General features: G+C 45.3%; 2 protein-coding genes across 6 annotated transcripts in view; one reads left to right on the plus strand and one right to left on the minus strand.

The window, feature by feature from the left end:
- The window catches only part of TSPAN14 (tetraspanin 14), a 91,922-nt gene extending 78,750 nt beyond the window's left edge, over positions 1–13,172 (plus strand). For all 4 annotated transcript variants that reach the window (XM_054034516.1, XM_054034513.1, XM_054034515.1 and 1 more), the window contains 4 exons: positions 1,836–1,961; positions 3,859–3,903; positions 4,858–4,977; positions 7,705–13,172. In XM_054034516.1, coding sequence (XP_053890491.1) covers positions 1,836–1,961; positions 3,859–3,903; positions 4,858–4,977; positions 7,705–7,776 — 363 coding nt within the window. In that variant the 3' untranslated portion in view covers positions 7,777–13,172. The remainder of the gene's footprint in view (positions 1–1,835; positions 1,962–3,858; positions 3,904–4,857; positions 4,978–7,704) is intronic.
- Positions 13,173–15,454: 2,282 nt separating this feature from the next.
- The window catches only part of LOC128840687 (rap1 GTPase-GDP dissociation stimulator 1-like), a 57,277-nt gene continuing 50,326 nt past the window's right edge, over positions 15,455–22,405 (minus strand). For both annotated transcript variants that reach the window (XM_054034987.1, XM_054034986.1), the window contains 3 exons: positions 21,289–21,415; positions 18,920–19,048; positions 15,455–15,625 (listed from right to left, as the gene is read on the minus strand). In XM_054034987.1, the coding sequence (XP_053890962.1) occupies positions 15,474–15,625; positions 18,920–19,048; positions 21,289–21,415 (408 nt within the window). In that variant the 3' untranslated portion in view covers positions 15,455–15,473. The remainder of the gene's footprint in view (positions 15,626–18,919; positions 19,049–21,288; positions 21,416–22,405) is intronic.

Genomic DNA, 22,405 nt, shown 5'->3' on the forward strand with positions numbered 1-22,405 from the left:
GTGGTAAGGGAGAAGGGGTGGATGAAAAAGCGGAAATCCACTTACTGTTGTCTCCAAGTTATGTACAACCTTTGAACCATATTGATATAAGGAAGTAGAAGGAAGGTATTGACCCAGAATAATTTTTAGCAGTTTTCCCTCCTCCTTCTAGCCACTATTGCAAATCTTTTTTCCTCCAAAGTTTAATGCATTTTTTCTGAATTGCCCAAACTATTGTGACACTGTTCATTCTAAAACACTTATTTTCCAGTGTTGAGTGTTGGATGTTGCTGTTCCTGAAGTTATTGTTGTTTAGTTTTTTCTCTCTAATGGAACACAGTATATTTGGTCCACACTTCCGATAACATTTTAAAATGATAATGGAGACTTTTGAAAATGTCTTGTTTCATTAACCAGGCTATTTTCTCTGGATCAGTAAATTTGTTTGTTCAATTCTTTGTCTTGTTAGCTCAAATCATGTATATATCTATTTGGTGAAAACATTTCAGGAATGTGTTTCTGATTAAGCTTTGTGAATTTTGTGGGTTTTGTATACAAATTTCACAGTAAAATGGGGATGGGAAAATCCTACTTTGTAGTGGAGATTTTAAGTGTTTAATTACAGTTTCATAAAACACTGACATTTTGGGAAAGTTCAATCTCTGTAACATTTTTCTATATTTGCTTATGGCAAATGCTTGTGTAACTGGTCTTTAGAGGGTGGGACAAAGTTATACCCCATAACTATTCAAAATTTGCCAGCTGTAGTTTTGCTTTGCTTAACAGTACCTCATCTAAAGTATATAAACACATAAATTGCTTGATTAATATGAGAATGAAGCCCTCTTTATATAAAATAGGTACAGCATGAGTGGACAGCATGGTTTCCATAATGTATCTACCTGAAGCCGGTGGGATCAACTCATAGAAGTGAAGTGATATTTCATTTTCTGAGGCCAAGTCTGTCCATAGCCTTTCTTCTGATTCTACCATTTAGAGTGCCAGTTGTGATGACATTTCTTGTCATGTTGATGTCTGTCTCCAGGAACTGGATGGAAGTTCCAATTTTGACAGATACCATGGTGTAGGGCAATGGTTTTCAAACTGCGGGTCACAACCCAGTACTGGGTCGCGGAATGTAAGGCACTGGGTCATGGCAGCTCCAGTCAGTACCGCCGACCGGGCCGTTAAAAGTCCCATTAAAAGTTCTGTTGGTGCTGCCCAGCTATGGCAGGCTAGTTTCTACCTGTTCTGACATCTGACACCGCACTGCACCCCAGAAGCGGCCAGCAGGAGGTCCGGAGGCAATGGGGCTGCCCCCACTCCGAGCACCGGCTCCCAGCCAATGGGAGCTTGGGGGGTGGGGGGTGGGGCGGTGATGCCTGCAGGCAAGAGCCACACAGAGCCGCTTCCGGGGTGCAGCACGGTCTGCGGTGCCAGGACAGGCAGGAAGCCTGCATTAGCACCCCTGCTGCTCCGCTGACTGGGAGCCACCCAAGATAAGACCGTGCCCCAACCCCTTGACCCAGCTCTGAGCCCCTCCCAAACCCCTCATCCCCAGCTCCGTTGGGTCACGGGCATCAACAATTTTCTTCAACTGGATTGCCAGAAAAAAAGTTTGAAAACCACTTTTCTAGGGTAAGCAACATGGTGCTGGATACTAGGGACTTCAGAATTCTAATTCTTGCTTGGCCATTGATTTATTCTGTGGCCTTAAAAAAGTCACTTTACCTCTCTGCCTCAGTTTCTCTATCTGTTAGACAAGTGTTCTCTGCTCAGTTTATCTCACAGGACTGTTATGAAGATGAATTTCTTTATACAGCACTTCTAAGTTTTTTTTTCTTCATCTGTTGCAGAACCATTGCTGTGGTGCTCAGGGGCCAGATGACTGGGATCTTAACATTTACTTCAACTGCAGTACTGAAAGCAAAAGTCGTGAGAAGTGTGGGGTCCCCTTTTCCTGCTGTGTTCCTGATCCTGCTGTGAGTTGTTTCCTGGCTTTGTATTTCTATATTATTATTGGAGAATTCTGAAGGGATGTGCTTCCTGAATATGCTGTAATGTCTAGGGTTTTAAGAAGAAGGGAAATAAAAATTGGGAGGAAGAGAGTTTATTTTCCAGCATATTTTCTCATTTTCTATGTGTTTGGGAGTGGGAAGAGTATGAAAAGACCTAAAGAAAAAGAACTGGAAGAGTAAATGAAGATGATGGAGGGGAGAGCCTCTGAGAATGTATGCTACATTTGCTCCTATCTTGCTGGAGAATCTGTCTCGCTGTACATTGCTATTCCAGATTCCGCAGAGATCCAAAGAAACCTTAGTCTGTTGCTGACACACACAGGTGTCAGAACTAGAGAAACTATTTTTGTATTCCCGAAGCCCGTGGATGATGGGTTTAGATATTGTTTTGTTAGAAATCCATTGTTTCCTTGAGTTCCTGGTCTCTTGTTCCCAAAGCTGATGGGATCTGGGAGCTCTATCTGAGCAGTGTGCTCAGCCCCTAGGGTGAAGGGTCTTAAAACTGTTCTATACCCACCCTTGCGATAGATACAATAGCAAGGACTCACTGGCTCTATTGATAAAATGAGTAATCATATTGGCCTCAGTGGGATTTATGCGCTTTAGTGCTTTGCTGGATTCGGGCCCAAAAGCAGTTGGTCTGGCTTGCTTGCCTGGCAGTGACATGAACCTTGAGTTGGGCATGAGGACTGTAGGATCTCAGTGCTTCAGAAGAGATCTGAAGGATGCCCCTCTCTCACGGCTTGTGTTTTTGTGTGTATGGTGTGTTTTTTGTTTTGTTTTGTTTTTAATAGCAATCTGAATTAGTCCCCCTCAGTTTGATTTCATCACAAACTGTTGTTTCTGGCATTCGCTACTCTGAAACCCCTCTTTGCACAAGATGCTATTTTTGGCATTTAATTCCTATAACTGCAAACTATGGTAAATTGACAACTATAATTATGAAGCAAACAGGTTTTCATTTTTATTTTATTTTTCTTTGCTTTCCTCTTAACAAAACTGTGGTCTTGAAATGAACCTCAGAATTGCTCACACACACAAGTATCTCTTTATCTATTGAGGCCACAAATAATTTCAGTAGTCTCTGTGCTCTGTAAGGCTTAGAGTTCAGTATGCTTCAATATCCAGTCCTATTTTTAGGGTTTGTTAGAATTTTAGAGTCTAGTTACTTGGTAGACTTTTGAACTAAATGCACTAAAAATAATCCAGGTCAAATAGCTTGTGATACATAGGAGTCCAGCTATTAGCTGATCAAAATCACAAACATGCCACCAAAAGGGGGAAGAAAGGGAGCATGACTGGCTTACAAAAATCACCTGCATTCTTGTGTAAATAAATAGGCTGTTTTTTTTTTTTTTTTTTTTAAATCCCTTCTTCAAAACGTTCAACTGTTGTTGCCTGGGACTTCAGCCACACAACTCCATAAAGCTGGTTGAAGTCAGTTGGCTGAAGTGACACAAGTTTTTGAAGGTGTAGGTATTTGGTCATTAGCCTTTCAAGAAGTAGGTGTTGGAGATGTCTGCAGAATAGTGATACAGCTGAGGGGGCTGTAATTTATTATGTTGGGTAGGCCTTGGTGATAAAAGCTGAGCGGTGGAAGAAACAAGTTTGTAAGGATATGTGGGGTCTATAAAGTAATGGGATAACATATCCATGTACTTCAGCATGTATCATGGTCTTATAAAAAGATAAGCTTTTAAAAAAACATGAAATTGTGGAGCATGAACAGAAGATAGAAAAGTTCCCTCAGTTGGTGTTGTTTGTAGTTTGATCATGAGTCTTCTAACAGATAAACATCTTCCCGTCAACTCAAGCTGGTAGGATTATATTAATATTTCTAACTTTTTCCCCCCCTTCCCAGCAAAAGGTTGTGAATACGCAATGTGGATATGACATCAGAGCACAGGTGAGCATCTGCTACCCACAGTGTTGGTGTTTCTAACTGGTGGTTGTTCAGATGTGTGATCTAACACACTGATAAATTAGATTGGGTCACTCTTTTAAAAAAAAACTTAGGCCAAAATATCTATCTTTTAAATTTGAGAAACTAAGAGTAATAGTCAGTGTTTATTCAGGACCTATAACATAGAGCAGCAAGGCAAAACTATGAGAACAAATAACCGTATGCTGGTCTATACCATCACCTGCATGAAAGTTGCTCTGGGAATTTCCTGTACCCAGTCAGAGGGTCTGCCTGTACTAGGGACAGGAGGAGAGAGACCGTGGATATGATCAGGAGTGGTGCCAAGGTTTTTGGTGCCCTAGGCGGGGGTCCTTCCGCACTCCTGGTCGTCGTCAGCAATTCTGCAGTGGAGGGGGGGGTGGTCCTTCGGGGCACTTTGGCGGCAGGTCCCGGAGCGACTGAAGGACCCGCCGCAGAATTGGCGCCGAAGACCCGGAGCACGAAAGGACCCCCCGCCGCCAAATTGCCACTGAGGGCGGCAAAATGCTGCCCCCCCAAATCCTGGTGTTCTAGGCAACCGCCTAGGTCGCCTAAATGGAAGCACCGGCCCTGGATGTGTTTCATCGGCGGGAGGTGGTGAGGTGGGGCTGTTATCACTGAAAGAAGAGACTCAAAGTTCAAGTGTATTCTAAATAAGTTTCTACACTTCTGGTTATTTATCTGAACTTTTGAAGGGTGTTCCTAATTAATAGTCAATTTGCAGCAAGAAATATGTACTGATTCATGAAACTGAAGACAATCTGAGTTACAAGTCTCTAGTTCTTGTACTTCTGGATTCCTTTTAAAAATACTAGTTCTGTCAACTAAAGACCTATACAAATAAATGTTGGCTGCATTGTTATAGTAAATATAAGTGGAAAAAGTAACATGCTTTTTCTCCCCCCTCTCTCTACACAGAAGAAAAGCCAATGGGACAATTTAATTTTCACCAAGGGTTGTATCCCTGCTCTTGAAGCTTGGCTACCCCGAAACATCTACATCGTTGCAGGAGCCTTCATAGCTATCTCATTGCTGCAGGTCAGTGGTTTCATTCTTTTACTGCTACAGTAAAAGCTTCAGCCTCTCATCTGCCTAATATATGGTAGTTGGAGGAAAATAATATTTTAGAAAATTTGAAATCCTTGGGTTTTGTGAGAACAGTATAGGAAAAATTTAACACTGTGTTTTGCAGGATAAAAGTGTATGTGGTTTTATTTTAATTTTTTAGCTTTGTGAAATGTTAACTCTCTTTAAGGGAAAAAAATGCATGGCTTTTAGGTTTTTTTAGTCACTAGTAAGGACAAGGCTTCAAATTGGGGAGATGTTGTAATCTCTCATTTCCATAGACCTATGTTCAAGCTTGCCTTTGTCACAAGTTAAAGTAGGTTTGCTGGTCTCATTGCATTTTCACACCCCTTTTCGTCAATATCCTAAAACCACCACATAATCTGGTACCAATGAACCTATTTGGTAGTCTGTGCTCAGGAGAAGCCCAGGACTAGAACAGTAGCAATGTCTGATCTTTAACTGGCTCATCTTTGAGATCATAGAATAGGGTTACCATATGTCAGGATTTTCCTGGAAATGTCTGGCTTTTTGGTCCTCAAATCCCCGTCCGGGGGAATTGCCAAAAAGCCGAACATGTCCGGGAGAATACTAGTCCCCTGCTTACCTTAGAGCGGCTCTGGCAGGCTGCGAGCTGCAGGCAGATTCCCCCGCGGCGGCGCCTGCTGCTGCTCCCCCCAGACACCTCAGCTTTGTGTAGCTGAAGAGCCGAGCTGCCCGAGCGCTACCGGCTTCCCTGTTTGCCGGGCAGCCTCCAGACCCTCCTGGGCTCCGGCTGCGCTGGGGAAGCGCCCGGTCAGGAGTGCAGGGTCTGGAGGTCTGGGGGCTGCCCAGCAAACAGTGAAGCCGGTAGTGCTCGGGCAGCTCGGCTCTTCAGCTGCACAGAGCTGAGGTGTCTTGGGGGAGCAGCAGCAGCCGCTGCCACCGCCGTGGGAGAATCCGCCTGCAGCTCCCCCCAGACACCTCAGCTCTGTGCAGCTGCCCGAGCACTACCAGCTTCACGGTTTGCCGGGTAGCCTCCAGACCCTGCGCCCCCGGCCGGGCGCTTCTCCTCCCAAGACTCCGGATGCGCTGGGGAAGCACCTGGCCGGGGGCGCAGGGTCTGGAGGTCTGGGGGCTGCCCAGCAAACTGTGAAGCTGGTAGCGCTCGGGCAGCTGTTTCGCGTGGCTGGGAGGGAGGAGGGGGAATGCGGGGCGCTCAGGGGAGGGGGCGGAGTTGGGAAGGGGCATGGCCAGGGCCCCGTGGAGTGTCCTCTTTTTTTATATATTTTAAATATGGTAACCCTATCATAGAAGCCTTCAGTGACTAGGTCTTCTCCTTAAATCAGTAAATTATTTTACATTGCATGATGTACCCACAATGAAATGTAATCTGAGAAAATTGAATTTTCAAAAATGGCCCAACTTTTTGTGAAAAACTTAAGTTTTACCGCTTTTTTGGGAGAGGGGGGGACACACGCACAACCTTTTCCCAAAATTTTCAACCAAAACCAGTTTTCATTGAAACATTGCAAAAGTTTGAATGTTGGGGGTGGGTGGGTGTTCAATTTGAAAAAGGCCATTTCATGGCAATTTTTTTGAAAATCAGTTTTGGTGAAAGGCTCAAAATGATATGATGAAATTTTTCACACTAAAGTTTGTGGTAAATGTTTCATCCCTTTGGCACAGTTAAACGTGAATTAAACCTACAAAAAGCTTTCAAAGTGGAATATTGACTGAAAGAGAGAGAGAGGGTCAGGCTATATGATGATCAAAGGGATGGAATGCAAGGCATATGAGCAAAGACTGAAGGAACTGAGTATGTTTAGTTTGGAAAAGAGGAAATTGAGGAGGGATGTGATAGTGGTTTTCAAATACTTGAAAGGCTGCCCTAAAAAAAGATGGAGAAAAGTGGTTTTTTTTTTTTTTTTTCCTCTCTCTCTTATCACAGACAGCAGGACAAAGGACAATGTGTTCAAACTACTGCATAGCAGTTTTAGATTAAATTCTCAGGAAAAACTTTCTAACTTTTAAGAACAGTAGGACAATGGAACAGACTGCCTACGGAGGTTGTGGAAGCTCCTACACTGGAGGTTTTCAAAATGAGGTTGGACAGCCATCTGTCTTGGATGGATTAGACACAACAAATCCTGCATTTTGGCAGAGGGTTAGACTGAGTAGATGACCCTTGAGGTCCCATCTAACCCTCTGATTTTAAAAATCTTCAAGTTGAATCACTGAACTGGGCAGAAAAATGGAAATGCCTGAAATGTTTAAAAGTAACTGAAGTAATGGGAGAGTGTTAGACCTAAAGGAACCTAGCTGTGCCTGGCTCCCCACTTGGACACACAGAAGTCATGTGATTGTTCCCAGCCCTGTAGAAGTGTTACATGAAAGCATCTTTTTTTGTTTTATGGGCCAGATTATGCCACCCTTACCCCCCCTCCTTACCCCTGGGTAGTGTGTAGGGTGAGAAGTCCCTGATCCTGGACATATCTTAAGCATAACTTCACTCACATGAGCAGTTTCATTAACTTTAATGGGAACACTCATTTGAGAAGAGTTATACATGTGCTAAAGTGTTTGCAGAATTGGAGCCTGACTAAGGGTAGCAGAATCTGGCCCTTTCCTCAGAGCAGCCTCACAACTTGGTAATCTTCTGAATGTGTGTTTTCCCTCCCAGACAGTTTACAGGTTTTGTGTCTTTTTGTGTTTGTCTAGATTTTTGGGATTTTCCTGGCCAGGTCACTGATTTCGGATATTGAAGTTGTAAAGGCAGGTCATCTTTTCTGAAGACTAAAGTAGACACCAGCTGTGAAGACAAATACATTTTCACTGCTATTGATTTGACATCAAGGTGAAAAGAAATTGACACACACACAGGCCTTGGAATGCTCCAGGTTTTAAAAGCCTTATTTTTGTATCAGCCAGATGTTACTCTGCTTCTGCTTTTGCTGCAGGCTGGTGCAGAAAGAACACACTGCTTCCTCCCCCAGATCCCCTTCTCCCCAATGCAACATCTGTTTCTTTTTCCAAGGGGAAGACTAGATTTTAAACCTCTTTTGATGTGGAAGAGATTCCCCTAAATCTATGAGGGATGGACTAAAAGACTCCAGTAAGCAGAAATGGAAACTGCTATAGACCAGTCCCTTACCTTGAAGAACTTGCTGTTGTAAGGGCTGTTTTGTCTTGACTCCCAGCTACCATCATTGGAGGTTGCAAATGTTGCATTCATTATGTGGATCATAGCTGCATCTGTTATGGTGTTTGTCATGGTCTTGGAAGAGAGTGTCCTAAAGATCGACAATGACCACGTTGATGGACTAGTCAAAGGAGGTTACTTAATGTCTATTCTCAAAACATTGTAGTCTGTTCTCGAAACACCAAGCATTTCATTGTGTCCTGTTTGAATGGAAGGCCCAGGTAGTTATGTCATTGGATTATGGGAGTCATGATAGTCTTGGTATTAGAGACCGTAAAAAATGCCATTAAGTCTCCAGTTGTCAGATGGAACCTCAGCTGTGCAGAAGTAGGGAATGTCCCTATATGACCTGCTAATGTAGATATTTCAGAAGGGACTCAAATGCTTGAGTAACAGAAGCCACTTATTTTGAAAGTTCTTGCCAACATAAGTTTCTTAAGAGGGAGTAATTTAATTATACATTGATAGCATATTTGGAAATCTTTTCATGAGGGTAGGTGGATTCTCTGATGCTATTTCTCCTTTTTAGATGTTTGTAAATAGTTTTAATTTATAGAGGAGAAAATCTCACCATTTGCTTACACTGTTCTGTAGAGCAATTACTTCTAAAAAGAGTGATATCTGCTGGGCTGAAGGCATTTAAAAATGCTGCTTGGTACAAGAGATCACTGAATATGTGATTGTATCGGTCAAGAGCTCTCTAGTCTGCCATCTGTTCTCTTTCACACCTGTCCACTGCACTGTTGTTTATCATCTTCTTTGACTGTTGATTGCTATATTAGGACTAAAAAGAAATTAAAGGACAAGCTAAACTCTGTTAGGCCTTTGATTTAGGATTTTCCAGGCTAGTCAAAAGCTAATATAACGTACATAAGAGTCTAGTGGACCACTGGAGTTACTAGCATTAATTTATTTAAAAAAATATTTTGAATGCATTGTTGTTTCCCATTCCATTTGTCCTTTGCTGCTCAGACTTTCCTGCAAAAATGCCAGATCCAGTCATGCTGAAGAAATGCTCAGAGTTGCGTCTCCAGAATAATGCTGTGGGCCCTGGCCCAAAGTGAGTGCAGCCCCCAGTGAAATCAAATGGGTGTCGCTCCTGTTTACACCAGGGATGAAATTAAGGCCTTATGACGTTTCCTGCAAACTGGGGTGCTTAAGACCTGATCCAAAGTCCTCGGAGGCCAATGGAAAGACTCCCATTGACTTCAGTGTCCTTTGGATCAGGCCTGTAGTGCTAGTCCAAACCATTCTTCTGCTCTTCTGTGAAATCAAAAGTCAGAATAGAATTAACTGTAAAAGCTGAAAGGTGTGATACGTAATAAGAAACTCTTTTAAATAGTTGTTGCAGTGTCAATTTTACTATGGGATATTTACTAACAAACTGTTCACTGCTTGTAATGGCACCCTATTTTTCAGGGATCGCAGTTACTTGCAGTGCCTAATGTAGTGTAAATTCTAGTAAAGTATATATTTTTGTAATTATATTTTACTACATTAATGCTTGTGTTTCCAAAGTGTTATGCTTTCTTAGAATGCCAAACTTCTGAATATATCTTTTTATATACATGTGTTATCTAAATATTAATGAGCAATTCACTGGAAGAAAGGTGATACCAATAGGGATCTGTACCAGCTTTTCTTCCATGAAAGCTAGAAGAAGGCTGCTTTGACATTCTGTGAAACATTTCATGGACAATGCTATATTTTGTATGTGGCTTTCAGCTGAGTTTTCATGTTTCTTTTTCTTGCCAATGACTGAGACAGAACGGGAAAAGGAAGCCTGTCTAAGAATGGCTGATTTCCTCCGAGACAAAGAATACAGTGTCTATTGTATTCTTCTGCAAGACCTGAAGGTAAAATCTCCAGGCATATGCTGTGACTTTTTTTTTCTTTTCTTTGATCTGCAACAAGAAGAAAAACAGTAAGTAGGAGAAGCTGGAAAGAGTAGGGTTACCATATTTCAGCAAGCAAAAAGGAGGACGGGAGTAGCCCTGCCTTAGTCCTGCCCTGCCTTAGCCCCGCCTCCATCCTGCCCTAACCCCGCACCTGCCCCTACCACTTTCCCCCTCAGAACCCCCAACCCTCCCCCCGCTCCTTGTCCCCTGACTGCCTCCTCCTGGGACCCCTGCTCCTAACTGCCCTCCAGGACCCCACCCCCTACCTAAGCCTCCCTGTTTCTTGTCCCCTAACTGCCCCCTCCTAAGACCCCCCCCCAACTGCCCCCCAGGACCCTACCTCCTACCTGTATCCTGACTGCCCAAAACCTTATCCACACACCCCCAGAAAGCTCCCCCCCGAACTCCCGAACCCCCCCTCCAATCTCTTGACTGCCCCATCCAAAACCTCCCTGGCCCCTTGTTGGCCTTCACCTAATGTCTCTGTGAACTTGCTCAGGAACGGCCTGAGCCGTTCGTCCCGGCACGCTGGGCAGCAGGAGAGGAGGAGCGGGGGAGGAGCTCCAGACTGCCGGAGGTGATCTGCGAATGCAGGGAGGGAGGGAGTGATTTCTGCTGCAGGGGAAGCAGAGGAGGGGCTCTCTGTGGCTGTCGGAGCCCCATGTAAGTGGCACCATCCGGCCGGCTGCCCTGTTAGCCGCGCACGCTCTGCATGGGGGGTGGGGGGGAAAGTCCAGACACCTACAAATTCCCCCCGGACGCTATTTTTAGCTCAAAAAGCCGGACATGTCCGGGGGAATCCGGACGAATGGTAACCCTAGGAAAGCGGGCAAAAGAAGCTTCTTCTACAGCCCCTGAAACTGAAGCCGCTGTAATAGATACAGCAAACATGTGGCACAGACAACAGGCTCAAACTCTTTGCTGATATTTGCATTTAGTAGGTAGCACAGCAATGTCTATAGTTATTGCTTCAAGTTCTTCCACTAAGAACGTTGGTTTGCAGTGCCAGACAACCCAAGGCGTAAAGCCACATCAACCAATTTATGCTTGTGACCTGTGATGATACAGTAATCCATTTAGTTTGAAAACACTACATTCTGCTTGTGAAATGCACCTGAATTGCATCTCGGGAATAGATTTCACTATTCTCTGAACTTGTGAAGAGCTAGCACTTTCCTGAAAGACCAGTAAAACCAGCAGGCCATTTCTTTAGCTGGGGAAAATCAACATAGCTCCACTAGCTTCATTGGAACGACCCCAACACCAGCTGAGGATCTGGGCTGGAGTAAGACCTCTCTGTAGTTCTCTGTATCATCAGGTTTCTTCTGCTTGCTTGATGGCAAATTAGTGTCTAACTCCTCTTGTCTTATCAATCATGTCTTCTATGCAAAACAAAATTAATCTGAAGTGTAGCTTTTCACAATTAGATGCTTATTCCTGTTGCTTTTACTACTGTTAACACTTAAAGTTAATAGCAGCTATTTACAACACTGCTTCAGTGCTCTTGTAAATAATGCTTAACGCCTCAAGAAAGCAGAGAATAGGGTTTTATATCATTTTTCACTTTTCTGCTTTTGAATTTTCAAAAGTGCCTAAATCCCACATATAAAAGCAACTTGGGGGACTTAGGAGCCTAAGTGTATTTAAAAGTGACTTTCAATATGGGAGTTTGGCTCCTAAGTCACTTAGGTATTTCTGGAAATTTTGTCCTCAGCCATTTTAAAGAGCAGTTCTGCTGGCAGTGGCAAATATAGTTAGCAAAAACTAGATCCCTGAATTGATGTGAAACATGAACATTTGCCCGTTGCTTATTAAACATATCTTTAAACAGAACATCCTTTATGAACCTGCAGTGCCTTAATTGCTAGAGATATGTAGGTTCTGATTGCCTGAGTCCTGCAAAGCTAACCAGCTAACTGCTTCTGCTGCCTGTAAGGCTCCTAATGAGGAGCAACTCAAATCATTCCACCACCAAACTTCATAACTGCTTGAAGTTGAGATCTCAATGGTAGCATTCAAACCAAGTCCACCACACTACAATAGAAACAAGTTCTTCTTCTTTTTTTTTTTTTAAATGAAGATATCAGTTGTGAGCTCTAACTTATATGACCTGAACTTGAGAGACAAAAGCAGAACTAATGGACTGGGCTATGAGAGGACATTTAATTTCTAGGAAGTGAGTGCTTTTATTTCTGGGATACTTTATCTTTATTTACTTTTTCACCACTATGAGTGACAGTGATAATAGGCTTTGGTCTCCGCTTAATGCACCTGGATTCAGAGACACAACTGCTTACGGATCAAGATGAGAATAGATGCTTTTGTGAGCCCCAGACTGAGCAAAGCACACAGAAGTGTATCCTCTTCCCAAGGGAGAACCCCTCTCCTGGGAATCTGAACAATCCCCACCCCATGTTGCAATGATCTTTTCTACAGCACAAGAAGGCTGGAGTGTGCTCCCACCAGAGTCTGTCAAGGTTGCTCCACAACTCAGCCTGAGCTGTATGTCAAGCGGCTCCCCTCTCTTCCAGAAGCTAGGCATGTAGCTTTAACAGTGTTTCTAATCTACAAAAGGATGGATCAGACTCTGCTCCCCAATTGTTTTCCTTGGAGTTTGGTTTCCTTTTCTTCCAATACCTTTGTCTTCTAAGCCTTAAAATAAATTGACTTAATATATCAAACCTCCAGTCTCTCATCACTGGAGCCGTGTTTTCTTTTCAGCTCTGAGACTTGTTGGACCCAATCATTTGTAAATTGAGTGTTTTTATTGCTGAGGTTTAAATTCTTTATTGTTGCTTTTCATGACCAGCACAAACAAATGAGATGGTGCCTTTAGCATAGGTGCTTTTGGTATGTTTTTATATCGAGACCTTTTTAATTCATTCTTATGTTGCACTCCCAGCTGCCAAATGTTGCTTATGATTTATTGCACAGATGCGTTCTGTATGGTCTGCTTCAAAGACTGTAATTGAGTGAGTGTTGAAAGCCAGTGTCAAAGTGTTTCAAGGAGAACTGTAAAATGTGTTGTAGAGAAACAGTGGCAGAGTCCCTAAAATTTGTATAAATAAAGTTGTTTCATTACATGTATCACATTCTTTTTAATTTTATTTTTTTTAAGAAAGGACTTTTAATGCCTCTCTGCCATGACACTTCCTGTCTGTTAATTTCAGCACTTGATGATATTGCACATTCCTAGGCTTCTGAGACCAGCTACATGGACAATTAAAAAAAAAAATAGCTAATTTGAAAAATGTCTTCTATACACCTCTACCTCGATAGAACGCTGTCCTCGGGAGCCAAAAAAATCTTACGGCGTTATAAGTGAAACCGCGTTATATCGAACTTGCTTTGATCCACCGGAGTGTGCAGCCCCACCCCCCTCCCCCCGGAGCACTGCTTTACCGTGTTATATCTGAATTCATGTTCTATTGGGTCGCGTTATATAGGGGTAGCGGTGTACTTGGAATTTATTGAAAAATTTAAACCATGTTTAAACAATAAATCCTTCACCAGGAGGCGGAAGGGGTCTAGGGATAAAAATGAAGATGTCTGAAATTGAATTTGAAAGCATTAAATTGAGACAATATTTTGTATTTCAGCCCTTGCTGAAAGGTGAGTTGTACACGTGTGTGTTACAAATATGCACAAACCTCTATTAATTCCTTGTGTGTAATGAGTCTTCTATGCTGTTGCACCTTGGTTTCTATCAACATTCCATTCGATTTGAATTGTCTTCCTTTACTTAATGACTAGCTTTTCTGATGTCACAGGGCTGACATTTAAATATTTTTTACAAGAATATTCATGCAGCCATGTAAGATTCCTATTCTAGAAAACTGACTGAATATGCCCCTTGGTGTAGAGATTGAATATTTGAAATCATTCAGAACTAAACTTTTTTGGCCCTGATTCTCCTTTTAGAATACATTTAGACCGGAGTTTAGAGCCCTATTCTAATCTGAGTTGAGAGATTGCTAATTAGCTGGAGTTTACTAACGCCTTTGTAAAGGTTTAATCTAAATATTCCACAAATGTTTGTTCTAGGGTACAAATGTTTGATTTACTCTGAGGGATGCGCCAATTTACAACAGTTTCTTGCAGGCTGTCCATGAAATGCTCCAGAATCTTCATAATGACCTGGACTGTGGAGGTTCCCTCTCACCCTGGATGTGTCCCGTGCCAGGGATTCAGAGAAGGCCAGGGTAGGTCTGTTCATGGCAGCCCTAGAGTGTGCAGGAGCTGAGTTCTTCCTCAGCCCCTTACAGCACAGTCCTGGCCCTTTATGCTTCTGATCTGGCAAGTGGGGGGGGGGGGGGCGCGACAGAATCTGTCCCAGGTCACCTTATAAAGTCTGACATGTTGCAGTGTCTCTTGGAGCATCTCATGCAGCTGTAGATGCTAGGCCCCTCTCAGTTGGTGCAGTCAGTAATGTAGTGAAGCATACTGCAAGGAGTGTGGGGACAGTCCTTTCCCCAGGAACAATACGCATAACCATGGAAGATTTAAAACAAAACACAACCTAGTATATACATGCAGTTACTGAAATTTATTCCTTAAAAAGACATTTGGTCATGCATCATGATCAGGAAAGCCACTGTAATTAGGGAGGAAAACAGAATCTGAGACCATCAGAGCTACTCTGGTTCTGTAACGGAGCCTTTAAAGGAATGTAAATACAGCTTACTTCCACTTTACTCTGCCAGACCAGCATAAAGGGATCTTATTTTAAAATGAGAATAATTTTAATGAGTCAGCAGACATTCTGAAAGCCCAGAGAGTGGGAACTGCTCCATCCATCTCACACAGTGTGCATATCAAGACTCTCAGCTCCGAGGCCTCCTGCCAACACTGCCTCAGCAGAGGACTCTTTGCATGTTGGGAAGAAAAAATTGCAGTGGTCCTGGCCCACTTCCCAAACAGATTACCACAGCAGCCAGGGTGTAAGACGGGGGGGGAGGAGGACCCCTCTTGCTGCACCTGTCTCTCCAGAGGGCTGAAGGGCATATCTTGCCACTAGTGCTAGGCCTGAGGGGAATGAGGGGGGAGGGGAAGAAGGATCTTTATTGCAGTTTCTATGGAGGGAGGAGGCAGCTCCTTGCCCCTGTCCCTGTCCCTGCCATAGGGGGTGTCCCTGCTGTAGTGTAGCTACGGTCCTAGTACATCCTGTGGGTACATGCAGCTGCAGTAACATGGTGGGGGTGCAAACTAGATGTACAAATGGATATACAGTGTTGCATGTACAGTTTCGAAAATGAAGCCCTACATGTCCATGAGAGCTGTAGCCTGCGCTGTGTTTAATAGCATTTAGTGGACTTCAACGTGATAAATATGGTGGCTGTTGGTAAAAGATAACATTTTCTTGAAACTGCCAGAGAAAGCAGCACCAACAGCTATGGAGAAACGAAGCTAGTGTTTTGACTCTCATCTCTCAGTATCTGGAGAGTCATTACAGCCTGCTTGACCACATTTGCATTGCTATGGCTACAAAGTTTTTCCAAGGTTTCTTTAAAGTTGTCCTCTTCTACTTCTTGTTTCAAATCACCTGAAGGGAGATCAAACACAAACTTTAATAGAATGCATTAGTCCATACTCTGAAGGAGTTATTGTACGTCCTTACATTGTAGTAACTCCTCACTTAAAGTCATCCCGCTTAACGTAGTTTCCTTGTTACGTTGCTGATCTGTTAGGGAGCATACTCATTTAAAGTTGTGCAATGCTCCACTCTTAGGTTGTTTGGCTGCCTGCTTTCTCCACAGCTCGCAGCCTCCCTACGGCCCCCTCCCCCCCCAGCGCATCCCACCCTCCTGCCTCCTGCCCAGGGCAATCAGCTGGCTTGCGTTCTGGAGGGAGGGGGAGCCTGCGCGCCAAGTCCTCGCTCCTCCTGCCCAGGGCAATCAGCTGGCTTGGGGCGTTTTGGAGGCAGGAGGGAGGGGGGGAGGAGCGAGGACTCGGCTTGCCTCCCCCCTCCCTCCTGCAGCAATCAGCTGGCTTGCAGCTTTTAGAAGGGTGGGGGGGGGGAGGGGAGAGGAGCCAGGACGCAGCAAGCGAAGTAAAGGGGGAGGAGGTGGGGAGGGGGGAAAGAGGTGGGTCAAGTAGGGCTACCATATGTCCGGATTTCCCCGGACATGTCCGGCTTTTCGTTCTATAAATAGCCATCCGGGGGGATTTTTAAAAATCTAAAAATGTCCGGGATTTCCCCTGTCGGCTATTTATAGATCGAAAAGCGGCGGCCAAGCGCCGCTGGGCAGCCAAAGCCCCTTCCCGGCTCCCCTCATCCCCTGCAGCCTTACCACTCCGGCCGGCCCCGCAGCTGTCTTCCCCCTCCTCCATCCCCTGAACGCTCTGCCCCCTGCTCCTCCCCCTCTCCTGCTTCCCATGAATCAGAGCTTCGCGGGAAGTGTGAAATGAAGCAGGGGCAGGCCGGCAACAGCAGCAGGTAAGCTGGGGGGGGGGGGCGCGAGGAGGAGAGCTCTGGGGAGGGGCTGCCCTGGCCAAGCGGCACCCGGCGGCCCCAGCAGCGCTGGCCCGGACCCCAGCACCCCTGGCCTGGGCCCCAGCACCCCCGGCCCCAGTAACCCTGGCTCGGGCCCCAGCAGCGCCGGCCCGGACTCGGCCCGGGCCCCAGCACCCCCGGCCCGGGCCCCAGCAGCACCGGCCTGGACCCGGCCCGGGCCCCAGCAGCGCCGGCCCCAGCAGCACCGGCCGAGCACCTCCGGCCCGGCCCCAAGCCCTGCAACCCCGACCGGAGCGCAGCCCGATTCCTGGGCTCTTTAAAGCTGGCCCTGGTCAGGGGACAGGGAGGGGGGGGTTGGATGAGTCGGGAGTTTTGGGGGGGCTGCCAGGGGGGCAAGGGTGTGGAGAGGGGTTGCGACAGTCATGGACAGGGAGTGGGGGGGTTAGATGGGTCTGGAGGGGCTGTCAGGGGGCCAGGGGTGTGGAGAGGGGTCGAGGCAGGCAGGTAGCAGAGGGGGTTGGATGGGTCAGGAGTTCTGGGGGTCCTGTCGGGGGCAGGGAGCAGTTGGATAGGGCATGGGAGTCACCGGGGGTCTGTCTGGGGGCAGGGGTGTGAATATGGGGTGGGAGTGTGGATAAGGGTCGGGGCAGTCAGGGGACAGGTAGGGTCGTAGGGCATTCTCAGGAGGGGGCAGTCAGGGGACAAGAAGCAGGGGGGCTTAGATAAGCGGTGGGGTCCTAGGGGGCAGTTAGTGGCAGGGATCCCAGGAGGGGGCAGTCAGGGGACAAGGAGTGGGGGGTTGGGGGTTCTGAGGGGGGGCAATCAGGGGGTGGGAAGTGGGAGGGAGTGGATGGGGGTGGAGCAGGGGCGGGGCTAGAGCAGGGCTCCTCCCCCCCCCAGTGTCCTCTTTTTTGCTTGTAGAAATATGGTAACCCTAGGGTCAAGGATGGGGGCTTGGGGGAAGGAGTGGAGTGGGCAAGCTGAAGGTTGAACCGCCCCCCCTCCCCCCCACCCTGCTGCTGCCTCTGGTTCTTGCAGAGTAGGGGAAGCTGCCCTGGAACCTAACCCCCCCTATTTACATTAATTCTTATGGCGAAATTTGATTCGCTTAACATCGTTTCACTTAAAGTCGCATTTTTCAGGAACATAACTACAGCATTAAGTGAGGAGTTACTATATTGCAGCTGCAGGTTAACTCCGCTATGTTTTATTTAAATACAAACGTCTTACGAGTCTCACTTGGGATGATGATTTTTGTAAAGAAGTTAACTTATTTGCAACTGTTAACTAATTGCCCTGTTTAAATATCTTTTCTTTTATTACTTCACCTTCCCAGAAGAACTAGATATAAAATAATTTTTCAGAATGTATTACAAAAAACATGCTCCTGCCTCCACCAAGTGCTTTATATTTTGCTTCAGTATTTCATACCAGGGAGATTTGACTCTCAGCATCAAAGTTAAAAGATGTCTGTAGTGTGCTAATGAAATAGACCACTGAAAAAAATCTTTATGGGTCAGATCCCCAGCTGCTGTAAACCAGCATAGCTCCACTGAAATCAATGGAGCTTTGTTGATTTATACCAGCTGAGGATCTGACCTATCTGGTTTATGGTTCAGCAGTCCATGGGGTGGTCTGAGGACTGCTGGGATATAATAAATGGAAAAGTCTGCCCAGGCAATAGATTTTTAAACTTAGAAATTCTTGGGTTTTCAAAAAGAAAAAAATATTTAAAAATCTGGAACCCACTTTCAGGTTTCCCCTGAACCGTTTTAGAAAAATGTGGAGAAAAAAATCAGAACTATTTGGGCAGACTCTCCATTAGCACATAACAGACTTAGAGCCAGCTTAACCAGGCAGCTGGGGATTCCTCCCAGGAGAGGAGTTTCTAGGCAGCCTGGTGCCAGCATGGCAATTTTGTCCACACCCCTCCCTAGCCTCTGTGTAGGGAACAACATGGCTAGGAGGTGAGGGTGGGGTCAGCGAGCCAGTATATTTGACTGCTGTAACAGTCCCTTAAGCTAATTGGTTGCAAGGCAGTCGTACACATTTTGCTATGTGTCTGGGAGCTGGTGCATGCTGGCCCCAAAACTGAGGAAGCGTGAAGGTGTCTCAGTGTTACTTTGCTCTAGACTTTTGCCTTGACTCCATCACAGGTAGTTCCAATGACCTCAGTGGACTTCTCACACAGGAAGATATTATCCTACGAGAGGAATAATGGGTGTCAGGTCCTTACCTGACAGAAAGAAATAAACCTCCGAGTCTTGCTGCTGCTACTTTGTTGTTTGGATGCAACCTCACAACTGGTTGAAAATACTTCAGTGACACAGTTTTTGTGATTTAACAGAAATGGACGGGCTCTTAGTGCCAAAGTGAAATTACCTGAATTAAGAAGGCTGCATAGGAGGCCCATTGAATTATATTTCACCTCGGGACCTGTGCACTCGTCTTGTAGAAGCTTATGTAAGCTTTGAACTAGCCTTGACTCCTTAAGTGAATCTTTGATGACTTCTGAAAATAAAACAAGATATCATGGAAATAATTCTAATGTTTTTAAATGAAAACTTCTTAGGTAACTTGCATATGAAAAATGAAGGTCTGTCAAAGTAAATAGAAAATGGCTGACTTGTCTTAATGCAGATATAAGGCCTGATCCAGTGAAGTGCTGAGTACCCCCCAACACCTCAGAGTATCAGGCCCATAAAACTGCTCAGCCATAGGTAGTAAATTTTCTACATCATGGCTTAATTCATACATATCAATCTTTACTAGCCATCCCTCACATTCTCATAGTCGTGGGTAACTGACTTAATCTTCTGTATATTAGGGTTACCATATTTCAGCAAGAAAAAAAGAGGACGGGAGGAGCCCCGCCCTAGCCCCGCCCCTGCCCCTCCCACTTCCCGCCCCCCCAGAACCCCCAACCCTCCCCCCGTTCCTTGTCCCCTGACTGCCCCCTCCTGGGACCCCTGCCCCTAACTGCCCCCCAGGACTCCACTCCCTATCTAAGCCTCCCTGCCTCTTGTCCCCTGACTGCCCCAACCCTTATCCACACCCCCACCCCCAGACAGACCCCTGGGACTCCCACGCCCCATCCAACCACTCCCCACCCCCTCCCCAGAACTCCCAACCCATCTAAACCCCTCTGCTCCCTGTCCCCTGACTGCTCCGATCCATCTCCCCACCCCTGCCACCTGACAGCCCCCCCCAGAACTCCCAAACACCCCCCCCTGCTCCTTGTCCCCTGACTGCCCCCTCCTGGGACCCCTGCTCCTAACTGCCCTCCAGAACCCCACCCCCTACCTAAGACTCCCTGTTCCTTGTCCCCTAACTGCCCCCTCCTAAGACCCCCCCCCAACTGCCCCCCAGGACCCTACCCCCTACCTGTACCCTGACTGCCCAAAACTTTCTCCACTCCCCCCAAAAAGCCCCCCCCGTTTCTTGACTGCCACCTCCAGAACCTTCCTGCCCCCGGTCCCCCTTACCCTGCTGCTCAGAACAGAGTGTTGGGCTCTGTGCAGCCGAGCCGGACACGTGGCTGAGCTCCCCAGCACAACAAAACCCGGTCTGGCCCTGCACAACAAAACCCGGTCTGGCCCTGCACAGTGCTGCTGGACTGGGCTGCAAGGGAGCTGCCGGCTCAGAATGCAGGGCAGATCCGGCTCCTCTACAGCTGCTCCTGAGTCCAGCCCGGGACTTCCCTGCAGCCCTCCCAGCCGCTCGCTCTGCTAATCCCGGACATTGTGAGTGCTTTACAAATTCCCCCCGGACGCTATTTTTAGCACACAAAAGGAGGACATGTCCGGGTAAATCCGGACGAATGGTAACCCTATGTATATAGATCTTTTTCTGACTTGACCAATGCTGGCAGCATGTCTAAGATTACATTCCTTTCTGGCTTTAGTCCGTGGATGGAGCTTAGTATTAATATTGGCTTCCTGTAGTTGGGTCTTAAATGCAATAATTGTTGTTCTTCAGATTAGACTGTGACCTTACGATAGTGTCTTTTATGTCCTATATATGCAGCACCAAGCTTAATAAATATCAAGCACCATTTTCAAAGGTGCTGACCAACTGCAAATCCAGTTGAAGCTGACAGGAGCCATGAGTGCTCAGCGCTGTTAGGAATCCAACCTATTAATTGTAATAAGGATGGTATTTTCATTTCTTTCATTCAGAGCTTCTGTAGGATCCTTTAGCCTATTTTGTCATTTCTACTTTCTCAAGTCTATCCAAAATGCCGCTGCTACATTCCTCTTCCTATCTACCTTGACATTGGTTTCTCCTTGAATCATCTTGCCTGTTGTTTAAGAATGAAGGCCCTATATAATTTTGACTCCACCAACATCTCTACACTCCTTTCCCCTGTTTAAAATTCTTGCTTCCTTTCTACTCTTCCTGATTCTCCCTTTGTCATGATCTTGGTTTCATACCTTCTAACACACTGCCCCACAGGTATCAAATAACTTCTTGTCCTCATCTATCAAGCATCTTCTATTCTTCAAATCCCTTCCAAAACCAACCTCTTCAAGAAATCCCTTGTTCCTGCTTCTCACTGGTAATCCCCAGTCCCTCTGTCTTCTGTACTTTTGACTGTAAAATAGATGGTAAGCTTTTCAAGGCTAGGAATATACCTTACATAAATTCTGTAAATCACTGTGCAAATTAGCAGGGCTATAAAACACTTGTATTAATAACAATAACAAATCTTAAATGGTACTCAAGCCAATGCTCTGGGGGAGGGAGGATACCTAAATTAATTGCAGATGCTATGGCCAGTGCAATCAGAGCTTCATTCTGCATGATAACATGTTCGCTTGTTGTCATGGAAACCAGGTGCTTCACTCCTTGTGCCTGCTGGATGGCTTTGACCACTTCCTGTTGTCAGTCAAACAAAAGAAATGGGTCAGGTGAAAGGACCACAAATCAAAAGCTGAGATACAAATAACACTGAGGTGACAAAAGGAAATCACGGTTCACCCCTGAAAGTCTCTGAATCGATTGGAAATGATTCCCCTGCCATCACTGAAGTGCTAATCCAGATACATTTGTTGTATTTTGCCTGCACTGCCAAAGAGAGAATTTTTTGTCTGCATTAGTCATTCACCTGAGCTTGAAAGCCACCTTGAATTTATTTAGCTGAAACATCAATGTTTAGAGGTACTTCCTTTTTCTTTTACTCTTGTGGTTCATCATGGTCAAACTTTTAATTATTAAAGCTTCTAAATTAGTAGTGACTCAATTTTGCTTTATCCAACTTTATGCAAATTATAACTCCATTTTACATCCTCTCAGAATAAAGCAGCAGTTGAGAGGCTTCTGTATAATCAATCAGAATAGCCTTAGCATAAGCAACAAAGCCTTTGCTAACATATCAACAGCATATTGTCATCAGAAAATCTATATTCATCCCTCCCTGAATCAAGGGCTAGGCAGCCTAAGTGAACTCAGTAGTATTTCTGAAAGAGATTTTGGTATGACACAGATGGGTTTTTTCAACTGTTTAACTGTGTTTTATTTTGTTTTTTAATATTGGTTTCATGTTTGAACATGGTAGAATCTTTCTGAAAAAGAAGATTGTACCTAGGATGCTTGATGGAGGAGTTACCGTAACTGAATACCAGTTCCTATTTTTCTCTTCTAAGTTGCTGATTCAAATCCAGCCCAGCTTGCTAAGTGACTGAAAGTTATTACCAGCTGATGTCTGAAATTAATGTGGTGAATTAAGTCTATTCCAATTGACAGGTGTCCATATCACAAAACAGCCACCATAAATGCACTAGGTGACTCCCTTAGGGGTAGTGTCAGCAAAAAGGACTGTGGTTATGAAGGGCGATCTACTCTCCTACCCCAGAAAGGGGTCCATCC

Source organism: Malaclemys terrapin, chromosome 7, assembly GCF_027887155.1.
Source record: "Malaclemys terrapin pileata isolate rMalTer1 chromosome 7, rMalTer1.hap1, whole genome shotgun sequence".
In the NCBI taxonomy this organism is placed as follows: Eukaryota; Metazoa; Chordata; order Testudines; family Emydidae; genus Malaclemys; species Malaclemys terrapin.